Source organism: Sebastes fasciatus, chromosome 14, assembly GCF_043250625.1.
Source record: "Sebastes fasciatus isolate fSebFas1 chromosome 14, fSebFas1.pri, whole genome shotgun sequence".
Lineage (NCBI taxonomy): Eukaryota > Metazoa > Chordata > Actinopteri > Perciformes > Sebastidae > Sebastes > Sebastes fasciatus.
The window spans coordinates 18892156-18920123 of record NC_133808.1 but is presented as its reverse complement, the minus strand read 5'-3'; the positions used below and the strand labels follow the sequence as shown (position 1 = coordinate 18920123).

Genomic DNA, 27968 nt, shown 5'->3' with positions numbered 1-27968 from the left:
AGTGAGTGCATCACTGGAAACGTGGAAGTGCGCAGGAGCCGCGCAGGGAAAATCGACAAGGAAAAGAAAGGAACCTAAAAGCAGCCAAAAGAGCATCTCGTTGAATCTTATATACCGCGGAACCATGAGAAGAAGCCAGTCGACATTTCTCTAAAAGAGAGCTGGAGAACAAGAAGGTGCCCGGAAAGAGAACCTGGCAATCAGCGTCGATGCGCGCAGCCAAAAATGACGACAGTGGGACAGTGATTTTCTTCCCTCCATCTCGTCATTTTCTACATTTCACATGCTCGGATGCAATTCATCTCCTATGTGTACACACCACGGCAGAGGAAGAAGAAGGGCTGGAAACCGACTCATCATCTCCAACACAGCAGCAGACGCGAGTGCGCACAGAGACGTCTCATCCTGGAAAGCGAGTAATTACGCAGAGATATTGGTGTTTTATGGGCCGCTGAAGGATTTTTTTTTAAACTTTCGCACGAGAACTTGCTCTGTGAGTACAGTTTTGAAACAGGTCGATACAAACAGCCACCAACCTTTCACATGGGCGATGAGTAATCCACGACGCAGCTACTGAGAAAAACCTGGACTGCACACTGGCTGCGCGTTTTGGATACCTTTTTTTTCCTTCCTGTGCGTTGCTTATTTTTGTTATTCATATGGCTTCTATCTTCTGGGTTTGTAAACTACTCGTCCATTATTGATATATTTCATGGCTGTAGAGTGTAGCAACAGTAGCGTGTGGAGAAAGAGGACAGTGCAAGACTAAGACAAGCGCACTTTTCTCGCCTTTTTTTTATTCCCAAAGAGGAATAAACCCATTGCGCACAGTGGGCATCATTAACGACTGCAGCAAACTACAACACCAGACTTTTTTAAAAATTTTTACACACCATTGAATCTTTTTTTGTTATTTCTTTTTTTGTCATCGTAGTATGTCTGCACTTCGAAAGAAATTTGGGGACGATTATCAGGTAGTGACCACCTCATCTAGCGGGTCTGGATTCAACCAGCCTCCTCCGGAGAAGAAGAGGAAGAGGCAGCGGTTCGTGGACAAGAACGGGCGATGTAACGTTCAGCATGGCAACCTGGGTGGTGAGACCAGCAGATACCTCTCAGACTTATTCACAACACTGGTAGACTTGAAATGGCGCTGGAATCTGTTTATTTTCATCCTCACCTACACGGTGGCTTGGCTCTTCATGGCCTTCATGTGGTGGTGCATCGCCTACATAAGAGGAGATCTCAACAGAGCGCACAATGACAAGTACACTCCATGTGTGGCCAACGTGTACAACTTTCCCTCAGCCTTCCTCTTCTTCATAGAGACCGAGGCCACTATAGGATATGGCTACAGATACATCACAGACAAGTGCCCCGAGGGGATCATTCTCTTCCTGTTCCAGTCGATCCTCGGGTCGATCGTCGATGCCTTTCTGATCGGCTGCATGTTCATCAAGATGTCTCAGCCCAAGAAGAGGGCCGAGACTCTGATGTTCAGTGAACACGCGGCGATTTCTATGCGAGATGGGAAACTAACTCTCATGTTCAGGGTGGGCAACCTGCGGAACAGCCATATGGTGTCTGCACAGATCCGCTGCAAATTGCTGAAAGTAAGTGGTTGTTTTTATTTAGTGGGAAGGCGTCCAACATTTCTGTTCCCATTGTTTTATCACGGCCCAGTTGAGGTTTTATTTTCGGAAAAGTGATGCTGAAAGGCCTACACACTGACATTTAAGCCTACTCTTAAAAACCATGATGCATTTAGACAAAGCTTCAAGGACTACAGTGTTATAAATAAGTCACCAAGACCTTTTAACTATCCTGTCTGTATTTCATTAATTACATATTTTTGCATAACTGACTGGGAGGAACATAATCAAAGTTTGCCAAGAGGCCTTCGTGTCCCTACAAGTTTCAAGTTTATTTGTCATATGCATTTAAAAGTACAGTGAAATGCAATGAAATGCATTTTACCCTGGCTCTCGCTCAGCCCTTAAAATCTATAAATAGTACACCAGATAAATACTACAATCAATAAGACAATACCTGAGAACAAAATTATAAAAACAACCTAAAAACATCCATAAAACAATCCACAGCTCTGTATTCATTTAGTGCTACTGAGGGTAAAAACTGTCTCTGAGGCGAGAGGTCCGAGCTCTAATGCTCTGTAGGCGCTTCCCTGAAGGGAGATAAGAGAAAAGAGTATAGGCTGGATGACTTGTGTCCTGCATGATACAAAGTGCTTTCTTCCTGCAGCGAGTGGTGAAAAGCAGACCTTGTGAAAAACGTGTTCATCATTTTTTTAAAACTGTTTTAAAGTGGTACAACTTGGTGTAAATGTGCTGCTGTCCCTTATTAGGAGAACATCATCTATGGATTTCCCTGCTGTCAACCTCCTGGCTTCAAAAAAGTCTATAGTAAACCCTTTAAAACGTTTAATTACCCACCAATTAACATGTAATATTATAGGAGATTAAATGTAGGCTCCCATAAAGTTGGTAAGTATAAACTCTTAGTTTTACCAAAGACACACTGCAACCATATCCATCTTACCAAATTATTAGAACTGTTTATTTCATAAAGACAATTAAGCATTATTGCTGGTTTCCATGTGCTGACACAGCAGGTGAGTATAACGCAGAGGAATCCAACAGAGAAAACAGGAAATTCAAACCAGTTGATTTGATTCAGTTGTTTCAAAAATGACACATCTGAAGTCCCGGCAGTGCATCAAATCACACGCTGAGACGGATATTCTTGCAGTATAGATGCCTCTTTAGATGCCATTTAAGAAAATTATAGCAATTTTTCTGATAGACTGATGACTGGTTGCTCTGATTGCATATAAAGCTCTCACAAAGGCTCTTGATGTGCTGTGGATAAGTCTGTCTTGTACCCCGTCCGTCCTTCCCCCACCAAACATCTCTGTCTCTGTCTCTTCTTGTACGCTTCTTTAGTCTCGCCAGACGCCCGAGGGCGAGTTTCTTCCGCTGGATCAGTTGGAGCTGGACGTGGGTTTCAGCACCGGGGCGGACCAGCTCTTCCTCGTCTCACCACTCACGATCTGCCATGTGATTGACACCAAAAGCCCCTTCTACGACCTCTCCCAGAGGTCCATGCAAACAGAGCAGTTTGAGATTGTGGTGATACTAGAAGGAATAGTAGAGACTACAGGTGAGTAACCGCACACACATGCATTTTTATACTGAGGGCCTGCCGTTAGAACTGAGAGCTTGTTGTGCTGCATGTCGTGGCTGCAGGCTAAATGTAGCTGAAGATGTTGTTTTGTCTTGTTTTTGAGGTACTGCAATATGTATTCCTGCAGCACATCTCATGAATAATATTGAGCTCTGTCATAGGTGTTATTAGATCCAAATAGACTCACCATTGACCACTTTATTGCATTTTATTGATTTCTGTGGTAAGATAAGCTGGTAATAGCAGTGGTGAGCATTACACATCAGAGATGATTCATTTTGAGTTGCAGGCATTAAGTGAACCAGTTTTTAATATACGCATTAAAGCACCTTCTGTTTTTTGAGGAAGTAGAGCCAAGTTTTAAGCCACATATGAGCCTCTGAACACTTTCAAACTCCAGCAGGGTCAATGCGTCTTCTTTTTCTCATCTGAAACAAATTCCATTCCTCCCGCCTGTGTGCCCGTGCAGCGCTTACCTCGTGGCTGCTTTTCTCACAGGGGATAATAATTTGCTTTCTAAGGTCCCTTTGGAATTAGGGAATTCCATTTCCACAAGATGAGTAATGCCCCGAGTAAAATTCTCCACTGTGGTCATTTTGAATTCAGCCGTTTATTTGACACAGCTGATATAGTGTGGGGAGAGCTCCTCCGGTGTTGTGGAGCGAACACAGGAGCGGTTGTAATAGGGCCGGTTCAGAGAAAACAGCATATGGAGATGTGACGGGCAGGCTGACACTGCAGACAGCAATTAGCAAAGATATTCTATTCGGCTCCTAATAGATGGTTTTAATCATTCAGTGCAGTTTCATTAAAGTCTCTCTGCAGCTGAGATGCAGATTCATCAATTTATGACACGCAGCGTTTATGTCATTTTGACGAGACTTGACATATGTTCATGCCTGGTGCACATACTGTATATGTTAATGCATTACAGTATGGAGTACCAGTACAGTCTGGGTAGTGTTAGATATTAGGGGTGGGGGAAAAAATAAATACAGCATAGTATTGCGATATTTTACGTATCAATACACAGACGTCAGGTATCGATCTTTTATTATATAAACTATTAATATTGCAAATACAATGTAGACTCTAATACAAACAGTTCAGTTTGTCAGGTGCTCGATGCAACATTTATGCTTTTATGACAGTGTTGACTGACAATCCCATTTTGCTGCAATAAAAATTATTGAAGTGAGATGAACAGAGTGAAAACTGTATCTTATCAGATAAAACAGACAAACTGCATAATTTGCAGTTGAAAAAAAATAATAAATTGCAATATATGTTACCGTAATACTCAGCATATCGCAAAATGTTTGAAATCGCAATATCGTGACTTAAGCATCCTGATAATGTCATATTGTGGGGCCTCTGGTGATTCCTTATTAGATACTATGTCCCACAGAATTTGGTCTGCTCACTGTTTGAACACCTTTGTTTCTTCTTTCTCTTAAAAAATATGTATTAATCAATTAATAACCAGTAATCATGTAGTTTTTTTTCTGAGAGTAAATGTAATATTGCTGCTGTGTGCAGGTTGCTTTGGTTTAAAGGTATGAAAATATTCAGTGTGGCGATGTGACTGAATTGTCATTGATATATCAGCAGGTATTTATAGTATCAGAGTGTCTGTCACAGAAGCATGTGTCATCGTATCATTTATAACAGTCTCAGTTTTAATTAAACTGGCTCGGCTTTATGTTTTGGGATTGTTGTGTTCACGTTTTTTACGTCACAGACATTTCTGCACGGAGGAGCCCGGTTGTGGTCATGTGAAGTCGGTGGAAAAGGCTGATGTAGAAACAATCTATGGTTAAAAATGTATGTACAGTGAAAGTCTAAATCCTCAGACGCTTTCATTTCTGGCCAATGTAACTCTGTTTCCATGGCAACCTCTCCTTGAGTATTCAGGATTGCAGCACTGCACCTAAACTTAGTTTTTTTTTTTATTCCTATGGTATAGGAATCATAACACAATTTTCAGTAATGAAACAGGCGAACATGTATGCTATGCTGAACATTAAATTAAATTGCTCAGTTGACAGCATCGCCTGGTATTACGGAGGATCTCTTCTGAAATATGAAAAGCACACGGAGGCGTTACTGTACCACCGAGTGCTTGCCAGAACAGGTGTTACAGCAGAGAAAAGAATAAAATGAAATATTTATGAGGCTTGGTGTTTACTAGTGAAGAAGCTGCCCAACTCCCCAGATCTAGGTGGTTGTTGTTGTTTTTTTTGTTATGTGTGGAAAAACCGTTGTCTGGAACACACTCTCCACTGCATATTAAACCACACAATCGCTGGCTCTTTGTCCGTCCTGCTAGATAATAACAGACACAACAGTGAACCCTTTTTGACACAGTAACCTTTTGTTCCTAGAGATCACACAAAAATATTTTGGACGGACCGAAGTTCTCTTTATGCACAAAAAAAACTGTGTATCTTGAACGGAGCACATAGGAGCTAAGAGTTGTTCCACTTAGCTGTAACCTCTGATAACCTCTACATTGTATAAAAAGGCATGAGCTTTTCCTTATTCCTTTTGAATAGGGGTTTTTGATCACCTCCTCAGTATGATGCAACTTCCAAATGAGACATGTAGGACGTCTGGTAGCAGCAGATTTGCTTCTGGAGTAATGCCAGTTGTGGCTTTGTGGTATCGAGTTTGGTTTTGTAACGTGGCTGCATGCGGGAAGATGTTGTGCCGCTGAGGGTGAATTTGCTTTACATCACGTTGCAATTAATGTACTGTACATGCCGTCTGACTGCTCACCCTGAAAAGCAGGATAGCTGTAAAAAAGAAAAGCACAAACAAGAAGCCTGTAGTAACACGTTTTGGTTGAGTTAACAGCGCTAACAGGGATAATGTCTGACACAATAACAATCAATACAAGCAGCACTAACCTCATCACTCCCCAACGAGTATCTTTATAGAGTTACTACAGTGTCATTGGCTACAGAGGGAATATGCATGTCAGGCTCTCTGTGTGTGAGCGCGTCATCCCCTGTTTCTTTGTTGATGTGAATCTCAGCGCAATAACACAAAGCTGACTTACTCCTGCGTTCAGTTGTGCATTGCAGGCATGACAGTGTTTGGATAACAAATTTAACAGAGTGAATAAAAAGAAATGACTGCAGCTCAGCAGATATTGCACATTTGTGTATAGTGCTAAAACCAATTAATAACGAATACAATGTATGCAAGAAACTCACATATTTGGTGAATAAGTGCCTATTAGATTTTACAGTTGAACAATAAGCTTATCAATTCTTACAGAGTCTGCAGTGCAGTAACATCTGCTCAGTTGTGATATGGTGGAGTCTGCTGTACAAACTCATCACACTTTCTCTATCATCTCAATATTGTTTCTTTGAATTATTATGTGATATGCATATATCTGTGCACAAAAAATTACATTAATATGTGTAAGCATAGTTTGGGGAGCATTACATATGCTCCCCAAACTATGCTTTTTATCTACATATTGCAAAAGTTGCAAAATGTTCTCTCTGAGCGTGTCAGCAAAATGTTCATTGTCATCATATTTTTACTCAACAATATCCACTCTACTGCACAGCATCCGATTTTTAGCAACGAAAGCATTATTAAACTTTTTTTATGGTTATGTTTAGCAGGAGTTAGGTTTAGAAAAAGATCTTGGTTTCGGTTAAAATTACTACGGAAGTGGCGTTATTAATTAAAGGAACAGTGTGTAACATTTCAAGGGATTTATAGCAGGAATGGAATATAATATTCATATCTACGTTTTTCAGCAAAACCACTCATTTAGGTTTAGGCAACAAAACCACATGTTAGGTTTAAGAAAAACGTCATGGTTCGACTAGTACGTAAACTAAGTACAGTACAGTATGTACTGAAACAACGTATCAGTACGGAAAACATGTGATAAACATCACTATAAAACACATCACAAACGTCACTAACGTAACTTCCAAACAAAACACCGGTCTCTTGGTTGAAAGTCCTGTGTTTGTTGGACCCATTCACCTCCCCTCACGCACGCCATAAGCAGTCTTTCTCACTATTTATTCTACGTCACTAGCTCTGAGCGTAGCATATTCATGCAGATGCATTTACATTGCAGTCAGTACAGACTACATGGTGTGAAAATGACACGCCTAAAGCAAGAAGGGCGTTCTTATCACACACTTTTGCCTTGCACATTATCGTGTCACTCACACGCCTTTTCGTGCGACCGGGCTGTAGGAGTTGGTGCATTGAGAGAAACAGCTAGTGGTGCTAATTCTCCAGTCTGGTGCTATCCGACTGTTGCAGAAGAAGATGGAAATGTGGCATTTTTGTTTGTTCCATTTATTCATTTGTCTACTCAGAGGATCGGAAGCTTCAGTGAACGTTTAAGTAGTATGCTTCATTTACATCTTGATTTATTTATTTAAAGTCTGTTTCCATCAGACTTTGTCACATTTTGTTTTTATCGGGACTCCACTTCCCCCTCCCCTCGGCCAAGAGTAAAAATGTTTTTTGCAGTATTTTGAGTTTTTTTCTTGTTTTATTTTTTGGGGCCTTTCCACTTTTTTTATGCACAAATGGAAAATATACATAAAAACATGTGGATGGAAATGCACTTAATGTCACAGTGAGCCAGCATGCACAATACCAGGAGCAGCTAAATGGAATCCAGCTATCATTTATTATTTACACCTGTCAAAATGTATCCAGTGAAAAAAGCCTCTTCTAAATATATAAACTTTATTACGAACATATGAAAAATATTTCACAAACAAATTGTGACATAATGACATATTAATAGCATGGCGGGGTCAGAGCTCGTTGATGACCCGACTTTGACTCGCCAGCTGATTCAGAACGACTACATGCGGTTTTAAAATACATCAGAAGTTTAGATAAGTGTCCCATTAACACCAGTAATGCTGTTCAACACCGCAAAGGCTTAAATACCAAGCCAGAGGCAATCTGTTCATTAGTGGAGCTGATTCTTGAGAATCCAAAATAAACTGTAGCTGCCAGCAACAGACGTTTAGGTTCCTCCATCCATGAAACTAATCAGTGTAATGATTTTCAGTGTTGGATTTGTACATGATGCAGTTACACCACGACACGCCTATCTGAATGCTGTAGCTCCTGTATGCTGGAGATCTCATGTGTATTTATATAATTCATACAACCAGGCAGTTTTCAGATTAGAGAAATAGGAAACAAGCTGATGATTTATTTAACGTGTAACTCACTCACTCAACAGACTGTCAGCACATTATAGTCTATCCCTGATATTTTCTATAGTCTTTTGGGTGTAACATGGTCGCAGATCTTTGCAAGCTCCGCAAAGTGTTTTTAAATTCACTCATCAGCTACGAAAAGCAATAATTCATGAGCGTAAACTGTATCATCAACATAAACCTCTTTTCTTTTCAAAGTGATGTGACTTTCATGCAAATGTGTGCAGTGTGATCATCACACTTGCCGTGAAATGCATAAAATCCTGCAAATAAGTCATATTTAGACATGTTTTTTTTAGCAAAGTTGACAAGGAAGTTTACTTCATGATAAACTCTGCTGTCTCGGTGTTCATTTACATGTTTGTATTTGTTTGCTCAGAGACTTTTCAGTTAGACTTTATTTCACTCTTTTGGTGACACAGCACATTTGTACTCTCTGCTTACCGAACTGAGTAATAATCGGCGTGTTTGTAAATGATTTTCCACAGAATGTGTGACGTGCACGAAAACGCAGCGTCACACCTCATCTCTTGATTTGTTTATGAGGCAAATGACGGCGAAAACATCAAAAACGCTCCGTCTTCTCTTCGATAAAGTCTCGCGTTGGTTTTGTTGATTGTTTTGAAAGATATCTGTCGGCCCCCTCTTTTTAATACCGCTACAAGGCTTTCCCGTGATTCACTGTTATAGAATAAAAAATAGAATATCCCAGCTATCTGCTCATTTTAAAATGAGAGTGGGTGGTAGGGGGTTAGTTGCATATAGACTGGATCAACTGGTTATGTTTATTCATGTGTGCATGAATGCAGTATGTGAGTGGAGAGAACAGCTTTGAATAATGAATCGCCTACCTGTGTGCTCAATATTTTGAAATTGTGCAACTGTATCTTTTAAATGAAGTTTACATTTGTGTATTATTGTTTTAGGAAAACAGACAATACTGTAATTTGAATGTGTGTGCATTGATGGATCTAGATGGATATATGATCAAATATGTTAATTATTAATAAAGAAGGCATTAAAGAGACTCAGTTCAGGTAAATAAAAAAGCAATTACCTGACCTTTTGTTATATAATAATCATCATAGCTTAAATTAAGTTGCTGTTGCGCAACACATACACATGAAGTGTATATTTAGAAATGAAATTAAGGGTAATAATTGCTTTGATGCAGGCTGTGTCTGGTAGTAAAGCCAGCAAGCATAATTAATTGGAAACATCTATTGCCACTGATTAGCAGAGCAGCCAATGTCATGGCCCGATCTGTGTTTTATCATCAGCACCAGTAATTGAAATGAAATGGAGAGCTTTCTGGTGCGCCGGAGGCCTAATAGTTTCAATCATATGAGTAGAAGAGGTCGTAGCCCCGGAGGTCTGGGGGTCGCCCGGCCTCAGGAGCTCCAGAGCTTATAAACACTGGCGCAAAGTGAACCCCGGATATGAGCCGAGACTGTGGCGTCCTCTGGAGAAACTGACCATAATTCCTTCTGAGTCATTACACCGAGAGCATGTCGTGTCTTCCTGGTGTCGAGCTCCCCGTCGCAGCCCCGCGGGTCAAAGGGTTAAAGTGCGTTCAGTTGGGGAAGCTAACGCAGCAGATCAGGTGAGAGCAGGAGTTTCCAATTAAATCTAATGCGCTCAGGCTGAGAACTCAGGAGAAAAGAGGCCGTCCCTGCTGAGCTTCACCTGTGTAGCGATAAGCCACGTGTTGCATACCTTACAGCGCTCTTGTTAAAATGTTTTTCATGCTTTTGCTTTATTCGACTTAATCAGCAACACATTGTTCAGCTACGTGCCGTGAATATTTCAGCATGACAAATATGGGTAATGTTTGTCACAAAGAGGTGTAGTGATACATTAAGTCTGTACCTGAATACAATAATATACTAATACACTTCCCTGGTTATCTTCCTAGTAAAGTACAGGATGTCACATACCGCCCTTGGCATCACTTTAGATTTAACCAACAAAACCTCTATAGTTAGGTTTAGGAAAAAAAACGACATGGTTGGGCTTAAAACTACTACGTTTACGCAGCCTCCTAGATGAAAGCCCTGTGTTCATTGGACCCATCCACCTGCCTCCCACCTAGCCTGCGTGTCTTTTTGCTCTTTAAACTACGTCACCACACTCACTGTTGCACTTTCTCTTGTGCATTGGTATCACACGCTGACGGCTGTGACAAAGCTTCGGTATTTGACGCCCCGCGAATGAGGACTGGCTGTTTTTACACATGTCAGGATTGTATTTGTTCTGATATTGTTGAGACTTGTAAAGTTAAAGCAGCATGAGTACATTTGAAATGATTTCAGAGGCTTTCTGATATAATATGTTTGACCTGCTGCAGTACATAGATTAACCAGGGATGGATATAAAATCATGAAGATCTATAATGAAATCTATTACAATAGTCCTGCAATGAATAGTATGTTCCATTTCAGCCCGTTCTCATTCCCAGGGTGTGAAAAATACCGACGCTTTGTCACGGCCGTTGGCGTTAGATACCGACGCACAAGACACACAGGGCGGGCAGGAGGGGAGGTGGATGGGTCCAACAACACAGGGCTTTCATCCAGGAGGCCACCGTTTCTGTCCCGTGCGTTACGTTTAACTTTCACTTTACAATCAGCTGTTCGTTCATTTCCCGTGTTCACAACGTAAAGTCACATTTTCTCTGTAAAACATAGTAATTTTAAGCCCAACCATGTTGTTTTTTTCCTAAAATTATCCAAATGGTTTTGTTGCTTAAACCTAAGCAAGTGTTTTGGTTGAATTCACAACATTAAACGCGTGTTTACTGTAACCATAAAGTGACGCTGAGGGGTCGTAAAGCAAGTGTTTAGTGCGACAGAAAAAGTGACGCCGAGGGGTCTGACAAAGCGTCAGTATGTAGGGATGAGAACGTGTTATCCATTTTAGTCTCCATTATGGTTTTGCTGTACTGGATTGTAGAAGACTGTACAGTATACTGCATATACGCTACATTGGGGTTACATTATTCGGTTCATTCACAACAACAAGAACAATTACATCTCGAAATCACCATAGACACGAGTCAACACCTCACAAAGTTTATAAATTAACTGGTTTATAAGATTCATAAAATATTTGTTGCAATGCTGTTGGATTTGATTACATTATATAGGTGTTCATGATATCTTGTCCACCCCTTGTACAGTATATTGGCATCTGTTGAACGACTCATTACGCTCTACACAAGGGCAGCACGTTTTAGCTCACATGCTGTATCGAATAAAAAAGAGCCTTGCTACTTTTAGACAAGCAAACAAGGGTATTCTAGGAACGCATCTTCTCTTATGTACATACAGTCAATGCACTGGGGATGAACTCCACATAATGGGCATTGCAGCGAACCGGGGATGACATCATGGATTCATTATCCCTTTTAGATGAACTGTGCTGGCTTCCCAAGGGGGAGCAAGGTAATTGTGTCTTTAGGGATTTGTCAAGTCCGCGTTGGGCAGCAATAAATCACTGGCAGAGGAGGTGTGGTGGCAGACCTGGGATGAACTGTTTGTGACGAAAGCACCAGCAATGCATTCACCACCAACAATGCCTCGGTCTTCTCGCCACGCGGGGAAGAGTCATAAATAATTGACCAGGTCTCAGCAGACATGTGCGCGGCGTGCTGTTTTTGATAATTGACAGCACAAACTGTAGACCTCGATATTAACCCCTGTCTAGATAGAGGATAGACGCTTGGGGCATAGTGTTACAAGGCCATAACGGAGATAATATTGTGGCTCCACTTGTCTAAGAGGTCACAGGAAAGGTTGGGAGGATGCACTCGCAGTGTTGGTCACCGGCAGCATTGATTGGTTGGGCTGCGACCATCCCTGAAGTGCAGGTGAATCAATCCTGCTGCCGAAACTCAGAGCCACATGAACATGTTGTTCTTAAGCCTTGCCTCCTCTGGGACTCCTCTCTGTCTGTTTTTGTCACTCAGACATGCTTGAGTTTACCGGAATAATCTGCTCTCAAGCTCAAGTGACAAAACTTGAAAAAAAACAATAGGGATGCTTTCTTACCAGCCCGTTAGCACCACCTAAGTCTGAGATCTCTTGAGGCTTAAAAAGCCCTCTTTTGTGTGCCCACTTTCAGCTGTAACTCCTCTTCATGACTTAAGTAGATTTAATAAGTAGATTTAATAGCTGAGATCAATATGAGATTACAGCTCTCACTCATTCAGTCTGTTTTATGGAAAGAAAATGGGTTTCTGATCATTTCTGCACTCAATACGTAATGAGGAGAAAGTCATTCATAGCCCCATTTGGACGACTCCCCAGTGTGATTTTTCCTATATTACCAATAGTGGTGCTTTGGCCTAAAGGAAATCCATCAATTGCCGTTTTGCTCAACTGGTTCCCTTTACGGCAGTGTAGAGATTGCCTTCACTTGGTAATATGCGCTCTCCTGGCTGTGTTAATGGCCTGCAGCCATATGTTCCTCTAGCCTGCCTGACACCCCACCTTGTGTGGAGATGGTTGGCAGCCCCGGCTCCTATTCCCTTCCCTTCCTTCCCTTTCCAACAGCCTCCACACTCAAGCAATCGCCTCAGCATCCAGGCTCTCCTCCCCTCCCCCACAGCAGTGCACTTCCCCTGCCTTTTTCCCTCCACCAGCTTCCTCCTTGTTCTCATTGCTCAGCCGGTGCTGAATGCGTGGAATAAACATCAGAGCTGCACACGACTGGAGGCCACCTTCACAAATGGATCACACAGGAAAACAGTATTTAACGGTGGGAGGGGACTTATTTCCATCTTTGAAAGAGTCAAACTGTGAAAAACAGGTCACTGGATGCTTGTGGATTTCTCTACACTTTACCACTTGATGGTGGTCACCATAGAAACAGATGATCAGACAGGACTTGTGGCCACAGTAGCAGTATCTGTATCAAAATTAGATTTGTTTTACTCTATTATAGCTAGGTAACGTGTCATTGAAAAGAGTAAGATGTGAAAAGCCAAACTAAGCTTAAACACACCACCCAGCATCCTTATACACTCCTCTTCTTCAGCTTTCCAGTTCCACATTCAGCGCAGCAGCTTAAAATGTTGTAACACTGATCCTGAAGGAAGACAAAGGGGAATTCTGCTTCCTGTTTTGCAATATGAAGAACAGGGTAATTGTCTCGAATTAATTGCTGCTCCTCACAATCCAACGATGCAGCAAAGGCATTTTTGTGGACAGCCTTGGCCGCAGCGAGTGCCCGACAATGAGAGCAGGATGAATCTTGGACGGCGTTGTGTGGCGGCGGTGCTCTGTGTGTGTGCACCGTCCAGATTCTCATGCTTGTTTTTGCTAGCGTTTTTTTCTCGTACATAACACTTGAGCTGTTTCCACAGCCGTGATAGACTGTCAGGAGACTTTGCTGACAGCACTGCACTGGTGAGTGAGTTTGTGTGTGTGTGTGAGTGCAAGTGTGTGAGTGGGTGTGTGACCATTTGAGTGACTTAGTGAAAGAGAGGCACACAGAAAGAGAGAGAGGGGGAGGTTATTTGTGATTTTGTCACTAAATAAGAGGTTGCGAAGAACTCTTTGACGTCCACCTTTCTTTTTTCAGTGACTCTCATTGTGAGGTTTCATCAAGAGAAGCCATTTGAATAAACCTCCATTTTTACCATCAATTTTGCGTGTCACTTGCTTGGTGCCTGTTAGTTGTTGAATCATATAATACAGCTGATTAGACTGTTACCAGTTGTTATTACACAGCTTTGAGGAATACTCGATTCTGATCAATGGTCAATCACAGCGTTCTACGGTCTGTTATTTCTTTATAGCAGATCGTTGCTATGTATAACAGACCGTTGCAATGTATAACAGATCGTTGCTATGAATAACAGATCGTTGCTATGTATAACAGACCGTTGCTATGGACGCAGTTTTGATGTCGGACTCTGGCAGACCATTTTTGTGTCAAATTATTGATTGAAGTAAGTAGCCGTGTAATAAGCGGGATAAGCTGAACATTATCCCTTACTTAAATGGTCAGTGGTTATAAGCCTCATAGATGTGGGTCAGAAGAGGCCTGCTAAACCCCGTAGTAGGTTTTATCATCTATTCACATGGGCGATCACTGAAAGATGAATAAAAGAAGACGTTTTAGTGGTTTTGTTGCCTAAACCTAATGAAGCAACACATTCTCACTCCCAACTCATCAAATGCCGCCGCTTGGTCAGTACCCCTTGGCATAGGAGACCGACGCAAAGGGCACCCCTCTTGTGTTAGTTTTGGACGGACCAGGGACGGCGTGTCAATATACGCTCGTTACATGCATGCAAGTTAGGTTTAGGCAACACAACCACATAGTTAACTCACTCAGATAACGCCACGGGTGGGTTAACATTGGAGTTAGTTGAAATCTTGGTTCGTCACATACTGCCGCTAAAGGAGCCCACCGTCCGTTGGTTTCCGATGCCGACAGCGCTGCCCAATCGGCGGTATTTGTCGAGTTGGGAGTGAGACTGGGTTGAAAGAAGTTGTTGTTTTGTTGGCTAAACCTAAACAAGCTGTTTTGTTTGTGTTCAAAACGTAACATTTCATTCAGTTTTGACATGTTAGTCAAAGGTGTTAGAAGCCCCCTAATGAACCACATGTGTGAGGTTTATACGACTGATATAGCACATTTAATGAACTGATAACAGTCGAACCGGGTGAATAATGGCAGTTTTCCCACAAAAACAATCTACATTGAGACTCTGCCTAGATGGTTTGACAGAGCTGCGATAAACAGATCTGTGCTCTGCGGTCTGGCCCTTGACTTTACTCCGTCCTCTCAGTGCAGATCTGCAGCTGAGGATTTGACTGAGCCAGGCACCAAACGGATATGATCCTTCCACAACCTGGATGAGCTTCTTTTAGACGAGAGTCTGTGAATACCACTTAGGCTGGGTTTTTTTCAGCCACTATCAGAAAACACTGGCAGGCTGCCTCCGAGTTTACAGTGCTTTTCTATTCCAGCCCCCAAAGAACCCATTTTATCTTCGCTGTCACTCCGCTGACTGAGCGGCTGCTTCACTTTGTTAGACCTGAGAAGCAAACAGCTCTGTGTTATCAAGGGAAAGTGCATTTATTTAGAGTCTCAAACTGAGATGGCTTTTGGGCATCTAAATCTCAAAGTTTATTCTTGACACTTCCTGCCTCTTTGCCTTTTTTTCAGTCCATAATGAAATCTGCTGGGAGTCTGTGAAATATTGCATAATACTGTACAGTGCAGATAGAGCACCTGTAATCTCCAGACAGACATCCCGTCTCAGAGCTTTGTAGTCATTCCCAAAAGTCCACTTCATTTTTGATTTTCATATTTGGGTTATGCTCGGATATTTCATTTGAAAACATGATTGTTGCCAAGAAATATCAGCATGTGACACACCTGAACACATCGATGCAGAACATGTTTCTTCTATGATTTTCTGTGTTATTTCAACTGAAATTTACCTTTAATGAGATGCATTTTTCTTTTTTACATCTGTCCTGAATTGGTGGATTCAGCAGGGGATTATTCTAATGCCGCTCATGCTGTCACATGGTTATTGCATACAGCATGAAAGCAGTAAACTGCCTGGTGAACTTCAGCGACTTCTGAAGGGATTTCACACTTGTGTCGGATTAAGATTTGCATTGGCCAGTCAGAAAAGATCATCCCACAACCTTTATACTGAAGGCATGGTTTTATGAAAAATTGGATGGAGATGTCACGGCGCAGGTCTTGATATGTCACACTATTAGCAATTTTGCAATATTTATTTACAATATTTATTTTCAAATTGTGTTGCCATTACATATCTTTTCTACTTTTATTACTGTATGGTACATTTAAGCTGTTTGTTAATCTACGGGATGTTGAGCATAATTTTTTTTTGCTTGGGTGCTGCGCTTTATAAAAAAAAAATACATCATTGGACAACATGTCAAGAAAGTTATTTTTTCATAATTTAATTGTAATTCTTACTTCCAAATTTAAATTACATTAACTCGCAACAAATATGATAAAAAATACATTTTCAGGTGAGATGAGAAACACTAATCTATTTGAGAGCATGACAATCCCCAAAATTGGAGAGACAAGGTTTTTACTTGACAGCAGCAACAATATGATAAAACAGAACTCCAGAGCATTAATATAGCAGCAAACAACTATTAGCTATGTAAAGATATAGATGAGTATTGTCTACCTGAGCAGAAAATGAAGTCACTCTACCTCTGTGTTTGTTGTAATCAGAGCTTATCCATGCTTTGTTGACATCGCCGGGCTGGCCATGTTAGTGCATTTGAGAAGAAATGTTCCCAATCTCGCATTTAGCACCTTTAAGTACATTTTACTCTAATACTTGTTTCTGTTACTTTTGGCGATATTAATTGATGTTTTTGAGCATTTGGGAGCAGCGGAACGAGCTGTAAACACAACTTTGACATATTTACACCTTACAACGTTGTTAAAGAAAATGTTTTGAGCACACAGTTGGATAATTGTATCTCCAGCAGACACAGAGCAACATTAGCATTCAGTCAAAGTCGTGTTTCTGACCACCTGGGGGATGTAAATCCACTTTACTTTCCTTTTAGCTCTGTTAAGGTCTAAAGGTCTCCAGCAACTCTTGAGGAGACATATCCGGCTCTTTAGCTGTTAAATGCTCCACTATGTTCACCAGCTAGTCGCTAACCGTGTCTGTTGGGGCAGGTGGTGTAGGCTACAGATAATAATTTGAATTTGAACTGAGCCTTTCAATACCCTCACATGCACGGGGGAAAGTAGATTGAAGTTCTTGCCGGTATTACTACCCCAAACCTTATCTCTTGATATTGTTCTCCTCCCACCCCCAGCTTCATGCATCCCTGAAAACACGATTCAATGCCTGTATGGTGGAGAAAGAAATTAGAAACACTTGACATCATGTACAGCAAATTATTTATTTAAATGGTGAAAGTGCTGCAAAATAATTTGTAACTGTTGACAAAACTTGTTGTTCTGACTTAAGGGGGCATTCACATGAATTCGGGAACTCGTATTTCTGATTATTCCGACACCACATGAATGCAGCACTAATGCCCTATCTCGCAATGTTGGTGAAAGTGAAACAGCTATGCCACGTGTCAAAAAAATCGAGCTGTGTTTAGGGATATTTGATACACCACACAGTTGTACCGGCAGGGATACATAGTCTACAGTAGCGCACAGATGCCGTTTCCATGGTTGCCACGCATAGCGCCTGGCGTTTACTTGCTGAGCGCTTGTCTGCATGAGGAGCGCAGTCATGGTACATGTCCACAGGCTCCGCCCTTTCCACGCTTCCCATTCATTGTGTATTTAAGCAGCCGTGATATGCATTCTGGTAGCGTGGCGGCGTGATTTAAAGACGGGGCGTCACGTCACCCGCTCCTCATTTGCATAAAGTTGAGGTCAAGGCTACTTTATGTAAATCAGGGGCGTCCGGGGTGATTCGCCGCCTTTAGAATCTCCCTAGAAACTTTTAAATTAAACGTTGTTGATCCAAAATAAAGACAGATTCAGCAACTGTGTGACTTATTTCTCGCCTCAAATGTTTTCAGAAACACACAAAAGAAAGTTTCCAGACGAGCCTGCATGTGGCCTTCAAGTTTTTAAAACAAACAATATTGTCTGGATGTCTGTCTTTGAGGTGCTTTGCTAAATTGGAAGTATTTCTATCTATTGTTACTCCTTGTAAATCCGCCTCGAACGCAAATTTCTTCCATACCCGACTCTTGCTATTTGTTTTCTCAACGAGTTGAGGCGGAGGTAGCTCTGCAGCAGCTGCCATCTTTCACGTCTCGTGATGTTGTTCTTTTCCGTGCTGTTACGGCGTTCTTCTTCTTCCTTCATTTCACGGCAGATAAGAACACTTGTAAGCGTATACTGCCCCCATTAGAATCGCATCTCCAGTACCTCCGCTCCGGTACCAAATGACCATTACAAGCATCATTTGGTACCTTTGGTACCGAAGAAAACGAGTACCGTCACATTTTTTAGATTTTGGTACTGAGTTGGTACCGAAGTATCGGTTCTCGTGACATCCTTAGTGGCATCCCATCAAGCGTCCAATGCTGGGAAGCGAGGCGATCCCTCGCGATAAATGGACATGTACCATCACACCCCGCGGATCCAAGCGAATACGCAGGTGGAGTGTCGCTCCCCATCTGAAAAGATGCTCCCCATTTTCCATTGTGCAACTGCTGAGGAATATATTATAACACACAACAGTGTGTTTATTTGACCATGAAACATATGTAACGTATGTAATATTACATTACTGTTTACTCCGACAGAGATTCTGTAACGAGGTGGTGCATAATCTCTTATTATTGAGAGGGGCCACTCCATTGAGGATTTGAAATGTATTGGTATTGTCTTATACTGAGTAACAGAGGGGAACAGATAACCATTTAGTGAAATTAGAAGTGCAATGGATCCACAGACAAATTTATCTCCTAATGGGCTGAATGAGGAATTGTCTCTTCATCGATTCTAGTGATGTTTTTCCCTCCTGGTTTCTTCTGCCCTCCTCTTTCCCTGAACAGAGGTACTGTAGTTTAACTATAGTTTGTATCATTAATGAATCTGCTTATGTGTTTATTTGCCTTTTAGATTATTGGTTAGGGCTGCAACAAAAGATGATTTTAATCATGAATTAATCTGCCAACTATGTACGATTACCTCTGTGAACCAATTTGGTTTTTTTTTGGTTAGTTTGTTTTGGTTGGTAAAATCACGCAACAAACATCCAGAGCCCTAGGCAACACATTCAAATATTTGTTCTCGGACAAACTAAACCCAACTTACTATCATATAAGAAAAAGAGAAGCACAAAATCCAGCTGAACCGGCAATTTTTTGCATTTTGGTAAAAAAGAAATCACAGATTAGACTTCATTGCAGGTTAATTTTCAGATAAATTGAAAGATTAAAGCCAATACAGCCATTGGATTAAACACAAAAACACATTGTCATGAATCTTTAAAGAGACTGGAAAACAGCGAGAAAAACATCTTGTTTTTCATGGTTCATGAAACATACGTAATGAGGTAATTTCAGGCCAGTATAGTAATGCATTAACCCATTTGTGCCCAAAGACTGTATCTAGTATGATAAGGAAAAATGCCATAACATTTGTTCTTTTTGGTCAAAAGTCTTGAAATTTGGTACGGACATACTTTGGGGAAGTATCTAACAGTACAACTTTTAGATTTTTAGACCACATAAAAAATCACACTTTTATTAATAGTCAAATTAAAAATAAAAAAAAAGGGAAAATGCTTACATTTTGTTTATTAAATGTCCTTCATATGAAATATTTAATTACACTGCATATGTGTGCATATCTTTGATATTCAGCTTGTTCTGAGTTCATAGATACCACATACTCCATTGAGCTCATTGTAGTTTCTGAGATACAGACATTTTCTTATCATACTATATCTAATCTTTTGGCTCATGGGACTACTGTTTTTTTCTAAAATATAATGGAGTCTATTGCAATAAAAAACAGTATGTGCCCAAAGACTAGATATAGTATGATAAGAAAAACTGGTTTGGCCGATTTTGAAAATTTAAGTTGCAGGCAGAAATGCATTAATTTGTTATTATATACTTGATATAGCTCGGTGTGGAGTGTCCTGATGGTTGAGTGATAAAAGACGCAGACATTGTTACCACAGAGCTCCAGGTACAATTTGGGGAAAACATGTCACGAAAGGCAAAAACAAGGTAAAATATATAGCCAGTACCTGTACCTACATGTAGTACAGAGTTTAAAAAAAGTGTAGAGAAAATAGTCCGAAGCTGTTTGTGCTTGTTTGGCTTCCTTTTTTTGACATACTGTATGTTAACTGATGTTACCGACACCTCTAACTGACTGTGAAAACACTGCACACCACACATCTGAGGTGTCTCTTTCTGACTGCTGTGATGTCCTACAGTTACATGTTCCCTGCAGCAAACAGCAGCACAGATAGGAGAGGATCATTGTTTTTCCCACCCCTCTCCCGCTCCTGTATGTGTGTGTGTGTGTTTACGACACAATGCTCATATGATACCGAATGTGGAGCCATGAAGATGGCACAGACATAAAACAATATGATGGATGATAGAGGAAGGGAAGATGACATTTGTAATATGAGCTCTGGCCTTCGCTGATGAGAAGTCACTAAAGTATATGATTTACCTCTTGTGCTGTAAAAGGTCACGTTTCAGAGACAGTGAAGCCATTTTGGTGTGACTCTGGAGGACTAAGGATGATTTGACCCTGCCTTAAATGGAAAATCCATTTTGAGCAGTTTGGCTGTCGTGATCTACGAGACAGAGAGACTTTTGTTTTGTGTTGTCACTGTTACTTTTGACCAAACTCAGCAGTGAGGAGGTTTATGGCTGTCGCATGCACACATTCCTACAGTTTTGTTTCCATAGAAACACTGAGTCCCGGGCAGGCGTGTGTTTTCGAGTTACATAAGCCTTTAACAGTAATACGAAATACACACCGATATGGGTATTCTCATTTTGACTGGATTCCTATTTTTAGGAAGTGTATTCTGTAACTGGAGAAGATTTAAAAAACAGGTTTTATTGTTTTCTACTTGTGTGCTATTTTTGACTGTGCTCAATTTGATCTTGAGGTCTCCGTCTAACATGTTTCTCTGCATAATGTGTGTCATGGCCTAAGTCGAGGCACACAGTTCACTACTGTTGCTGTGTCTGTTGTGCTGCGTGCCATATGAACGTGGGTGTTGCAGAACAGCTGGTCTTTATCAACACGATTGTACATATGTGATGCAACCATGTCTATAATTATACAACGGCTCAGGCATCGGCTCTTGAATAATGTATGGGAAGTAAATGCATATTAACGACCGTGATTAAGTCTAGTGCTCTCGTTGGTTTTGGAAGGAGGGTATAGTTAATTAGATCGTCCACATCAGTGAGATTTCTTCTTTTTTTTGTGGGGTTGAGTGGCTCTAGAGGAGGGGAAACAGGTTGAAGAGGGATTCAGCCCCAGGCCAGAAGGGTTCATGTGTTTCTGAGGTCCTACAGTAACTCCTACACCATCTGCAGGAACAATAGAGCATTATTAATAGATATAAGATGAAGCTATTCGGGTCCTGTGTATTACTGTAGCAACATTTTGCTTCAGGCACAATTTCATCTCACTTTTTCCAACCTTTTTCCTCATCATGCAAGTGGGAAAAATCAATTCACTTATATATCACGATTTTGAAATAGATTTTTTTAATGCCAGAATCAATATATTTGCTTCATTTGAGTCTATGTGGAGGTAGAAGGAAGTTATCGCTTTTATTGTTGTAGTCATAGAAACATGACGTCATATCCGTTCCGTATCCGTCAACCAAAACAAACCGCAGTCGGCCTAAGTAGTGAGCCAAAACGAGAAATTAGAAAACGGTGGATACGACCTGCACCCTCACATTTTAAATCCAAAGTGGTAAACACTACACATACAGTAAAGTATGGAAACACTTTGGGTTTCACACATTACCAGGAAAAGCAGAGCTAGACATCATGGCTAAAGCTGCATGCTAACTCTGTCATGCACAGGAAACGTTATTGTATTGCGGTAACGTGCGGACAAGCAAGCCATAATTCGCATCTCTGTGGTCAAATCGGCCGACACTACAACTGTAGAGCACCCAAATACTGACATTTATGTTAAATGCATTGAATGCATTGGAGCTGACGTATAAAGAGAACGGAGCTGACGGGAGAGCTAGCGACGCACTTAGCGAAGTTAGTGGAAGTATACACGTGTGACTACGTCCGGTGTTCAAAATAAGTTGTTACATGAATATAAGGACATTACATGTCCCTTATAAATTAAAAAGAAAATACCACTAATTTGTGAGGGAAATGTCTTTATTCCTTGATTTTTGGGTTGCTGGAAAAAATAAAATAATGCCTGACAATGACTGATATATTTGACTTCAGGACTACATACATGATGAAAATCAAACATTTTAATGTATTCATTTAGCTATTTTCCAGAGTGAAAAGTTAACAAAAATCGCAATAAACTGTAATATCTAATCGCAATACTTAAAAATCACAATACATATCGAATCAGCACCCAAGTACCGTGATAGGATTGACTCGGGAGATAGGCGAATCGTCCCAGCCGTAGTGATTAAGTAGCTGTTATAAAACCAAATCAGAGAGCATTTTACACCACAGCTTTCTCAGAATCCGTTAAAGCCTGTTGATGATCAAATGGTGAATGTGTTTTTGCTGGAGGCAGCTTTAAAGGCTCACAATGCAATAAGATTTCCATTCACACTTAACTCTCAATCGCTTTGGCCCCAAAGTTCTCATTAGCTTTGCCCGCTTTATCCGCCGCAGCACACCACCATATGCCCAAAGGCTGCAGGACTGTGAAGCAGTAGTGCAGAAGTAATACTTTGAATACCCCGAACGCACTTGATGTTCAGTCTCTTTCACATCTGCGATTGTGTACAGAGCTGTTATCAGTGAATTATTTTATGACCTTGGGGATCGGGCGGAATCACAGATGCCTCCAGTTTTCGATGATGACATCCTCGCAATCAGCAGCGGCGTCTCACTGTGAACGAGCGCTTTCGTCTTAGTTTGGGACCCAACTGTCGCTGCCAGAACAATATTAAGCTGGTAATTAAAACATGTGATAATAACCTACTGCCGTCGCTGATTTCCTAATGGATTTCAACAAGTCTTAACACGAGTGCCCCCAGCCATTCCTCTATGCTAAAATAAGGTTTGATATAACCAATTAAGTGTTTTGTTTTAGATGTACACCTAATTATAGATGTTCCTTGCTCACTTTCAGTAAGAATAGAAGTTGTTTTTTCAGCAGAATATTAACTATGCCAAGATGGATGGGCCTTTGCTGTGTGAGCAGTGTAGTATGATATAATGCAGCTATGATAGCAGCTGCTGAATAGTGGTGATGAGTAATCGCTAATAAGCATCCAATAACTTATCCTTTTTTTTTTGTTGATCATTTATTCAGGGCTCATGATTTTGCTAATTGCATTGATTTTTTTTTTCTGAGGACGTGAGGGGAGTTTTTAAGCAGAGATTTAATTCAGAGTCCCCTGAGAGGGAACATTTGCTCCGAGTTTATCATATTCTGCTGTCTTGTGCCGAATTTGCCGAGCAGAGTTTACACACACAAACACAGAACATGTGTGTTTAATAGGATATTTTGTTTTAATTTGTAGTCTTTAAATGACAGAATTTAACCCTTTTAACTAAATTGCCAGACTCATTTTGGCTTTTCTCCAGTTAAACAATGTTATGTACAGTAACAGATACTTCATGTGACTTTTTGTGTTTTGGATTTAAGGCGAGACACCCCAGGCAAAAACATTGTTTTTCGATTTTGTGTTATTTTGCTTCCATAACATGTCTTCTTTCAGACTAGTGGAAAGAAAACATTCAAAATACACATTTACTGTAGGTGTTTAATTTACTATATTTTGTATATTTGTGTCTGTAGATTTATCCTAAATTCATCTAAAGTTAGCATTAGATAAAGCCTCATTTACATATTTAAACATAATATTTCAGAAAACTTGTAGTACAGAAAAATAATTGTCTTAATGTAAGTAATCAACTGGGGAAGTTTCATAGTGATATCTATTAGTTAAATACTGTATATTCACCTGTAGTGTTTTGCAAAATGTATGGAATTTGACAATACATATCTTTAATGGCTGTTTCCTCAAAATGAGTTTTTTCTCACTCTAAGCCAGAAATCTGCATTTCAGCAGCACTTACATAAACCAAACTTTCTAGTTTCATTCCTATCTATATTCTAAAGGTTTTCACTGAGGGGTTGGTTCATATATCATTCATAGCCTGATTTATAGAACATTTTATTCATAAAAACATGCCGATGTTATGGCTGTTGACACTTCTTTTTCTCTGATTTATGGAGTGATAAAAAGAGGTATCTAAAAATCTTCTCTGTAAAAACCTTTGACTCTAATATGTCAACAAAATGAAACAATTTTGAACCTGTCTTCATCCAATGTTCAGGTTTCTATTCCAGACATGTATGCACATTAGCATAAATTTGAGAAGATAATGCTTCATTTGCATATTTAAACATAACTTTTCAAAAAAGTTGCAATACAAAAATTAATTGCCTTAATATAATTAATCAACTGAGGAAGTTTCAATGTGACATCTATTAGTTGATTTTTTTTTTTTTAACCCTATTCACCTGGGGCTTCTCCTCCTCCCTTTCTTACTCCAAAGAAAGTGTGAGCTAGACCGCCTGAATCCTTTGCCTGCAGCTGAATTACTCCTGTGGGTTCCAGCAATTTGATTATCTTAATCCTCTATCTGTTGGAGCTACTAGCCAAGCTAAAGGTGTGGACTGAATTATTAAGTAGCTGAAGAGGTGATGTGAAGAAGACCTGTGTTTTGTTTTTTTACTAGAAGCTGTTTTATAGCTACGACCAGCAGCTCTATAGCTCACTCTGTCGGTGGTCCACAAAAATTCCCCCACCGTTTCGCGGCCACAGTTTTCACCCCTGGAGGCTGAAATTTGGCATGGAGGTCAAGTGTGTGTGTGTGTGTGTGTGTGAAGGTGTGGGTTTGTCTTCATGTCAACTAGCAAAAAGGGGTTGTGGGAGTGGCCTATAACACAACAACGTATCCTCATGCAACGGTTCCTATGATATGTTACGAAAAGTAATTCCTCATTTTTCGTGCGTTTTCCTACGAATGTCCAGCAGCACGTGTCAATCTCTGCTCGTTACATGCATACAGTCTTTTCAAAATAAACTTCTGTCTTCACAGGAAACTACTTGGTTAGGTTTAGGAAAAGATTGTGGCTTTGGTTAAAATAACTTCAAGAGTGGCGTAACTTAAGTACGGAAGTTATGTGACGAATAAATCAAGGTTGACATGGTTGACAGGTTTCACACGGGACAAACACCGGTCTCCTGGGCGAGTAGGAGTTCGGTATTTTTTGACCCACCCATCCACCCACTCTTTATACTTCCTAGTTCACGACTACGTGGATTACATACAAATTGATTTTGTGGGATATACAGCATATACAAATTACAGTGCATTACTTTTCGCAGGTATAGCTTTGAATGGTGTATGAGAACAGCCTGAACAAAAAGGCGCATAACTTCTCAACAGATTTGATATTGATATCAAATGTGCAAGTGCATTGGCGGCTCCTTATGAAGAGTAATTTCAGAATGAATTGGGTCTGTTGTGATTAAATAATTATCCATTCTTATAAACCACACACAGCAAATAACTCCAACCGCACTTTAAATTATCTTTCAAGTTAGGCAGGAAATTGCTCATAAACATCACGTTTGGGAGCTGAAAAAAATCAATTAGGCTTTTTATTTAGGCAGCTGGCTCTGTAATACATCGAGTACGCATTCATTGAGGCACTTTTGTTTGCAATATTGTTTGCTTTGTGATGTGAAAATGGCAAGAATCCTGGTGAATAGCGGGTTGTTGATTCTTATGGAACGGAGCCAAGCATATAATTAAATCAGGGCTCTGTTGGTGACTAGAGTCATGAAACATTTCATCTTAAAATATTGGGCTGTGGTGAGAGTGACACATCATTTGCTGTCGTTTTTGAGGCCTCAAAATTAACTTGTAGAAAGAAATCTGACACTCAATTATTTTTCTTTTTGTTTTCTTTGTGACAGGGATGACTTGCCAAGCGAGGACGTCTTACACCGAAGACGAGGTTCTGTGGGGACACCGCTTCTTCCCGGTCATCTCCTTGGAGGAAGGCTTCTTTAAGGTGGACTACTCTCAGTTCCACGCCACATTCGAGGTGCCCACCCCTCCGTACAGCGTGAAGGAGGCGGAGGAGGCTTTGCTTCTCTCCTCGCCCCTCATGGCTCCGTCCCTGTGCAACAGCGGGGACAAGAACAGCTCTCTGGACTGCCTGGAGACGCTGGAGGACAATGACAGCACCTGCAAGCTGCCCACCAAGCTCCAGAAGATGTCAGGGCGGGACGGCCTGCCCAAGAAGCTCCTGAGGATGAGCTCCACCACCTCAGAGATGACTTACAGCTTTGGAGACCTGCCCATGAAGCTGCAGCGAATCAGCTCTGTTCCCGGCGTCTCCGATGATAAGCTGAGCGGTAAGGTGTCCAAGATCTGCACGGATACCATGAGTAAGTCAGTGGCGGACTTACCTCCCAAGCTGCAGCGGCTGGCTGGGGGAGGAGGGGGCAGGATGGACGGACACCTGCCGCCCAAACTCAGAAAGATGAATTCAGATCGCTTTACATAGAGCAGGCAACATATTTTAACTTATGCCATCCACCTTTATTTCCCTACCTGAAGTCCTTGTACTATCCCTAATTTATTAATGGACAATATTCTTATATTAAAAGAAATGTAGAACATGTGCACAAATACCTTATATAAAGTAGGGTGATGGAATTGAGCACATTTGTCCCTGGATGTAAGTGTACATGCTATGACGAAAGATATTTTTTTTAGGATGATGTACAATTAGCACAATCTGGCATGTAAGAAACAGCGCATGTAGAACAGAATCTCAATAATTTCCGGCATGACATTTATTGATATATTATTTTACAAAAAAAAACAGTTTCATTAGTGGATTTACAGACAGTGAAAAATTGCACAAAGCCATATGATTTTACGACGTGGGAAACCTACATTAACATGGTTCTAATTTGTGGTGGCGAAAGGCACACACATTTGTTTTTGAGTTGATTGCTTTTGTTGTTTAATGTAAAATTGTGGCAATGTTACGTTGATTGCATGCTCCTCTTATTGACTTAGCTATACAAAGGTAATAGACAAAGATGTTTAGCCTTAACTATATTACCTTGTTTCCATTTTCATGTTTGTTCACAGCTGGATTTTTTGGTATTTCATATATAGACTATTTTACCATGTGCGATTTTATGACTTTATTAGTTGATCAAATACGGAATATGTTGCTAAATGATGCATTTGTAGATGCATTATTGGCATCATATGACCTGTCTGAACTGGGCACAATGCTACGCAATTTTCCCTTGCTTATTAAAGTAACACTTAAGTTGAAAGAGTCAATACTTTTTACTTGATAAGCACAAAGCAATCATTCTATAATAATACCCTGTGATGTTAGAAAGCATTTATGGGCATTTTGTCATCAATTAACTGCTTAGGACAGTAGTTCATTTCATTATATAACAACATTAACTTAAGGCCGGTGTGGTCATACAAGACACTCAATTAGAGTTTCAACTTAGGTGTTACTGGTTAGATTTAGAGGTTGGCCCATAAGGAAACCATAGCCTTTGTCTTAAGGGCCCGTAATCTCCCTCCTCTGTGATGAAAGCAATAATATTATAATGACTATAATCTTTATATAGCCACAGGGTCTACCACAGCCCCATATCCATTCTGTTTACTGAATCCATGCCATGAAATCTGGTTTTCTCTAAATGCATCAAAGACATTGTATGATACCCAATCTCTTCAGGAATAAAGATCTAACATAACTGTT

General features: G+C 40.6%; 1 protein-coding gene across 1 annotated transcript; it reads left to right on the top strand.

The window, feature by feature from the left end:
• On the top strand, positions 1 to 27968 carry kcnj3a (potassium inwardly rectifying channel subfamily J member 3a). The gene is made up of 3 exons (XM_074659475.1): positions 1 to 1613; positions 2964 to 3180; positions 26137 to 27968. Exons 1-3 carry the CDS (start codon positions 936 to 938, stop codon positions 26730 to 26732), a joined length of 1491 nt encoding a protein of 496 aa, XP_074515576.1. The 5' UTR covers positions 1 to 935; the 3' UTR covers positions 26733 to 27968.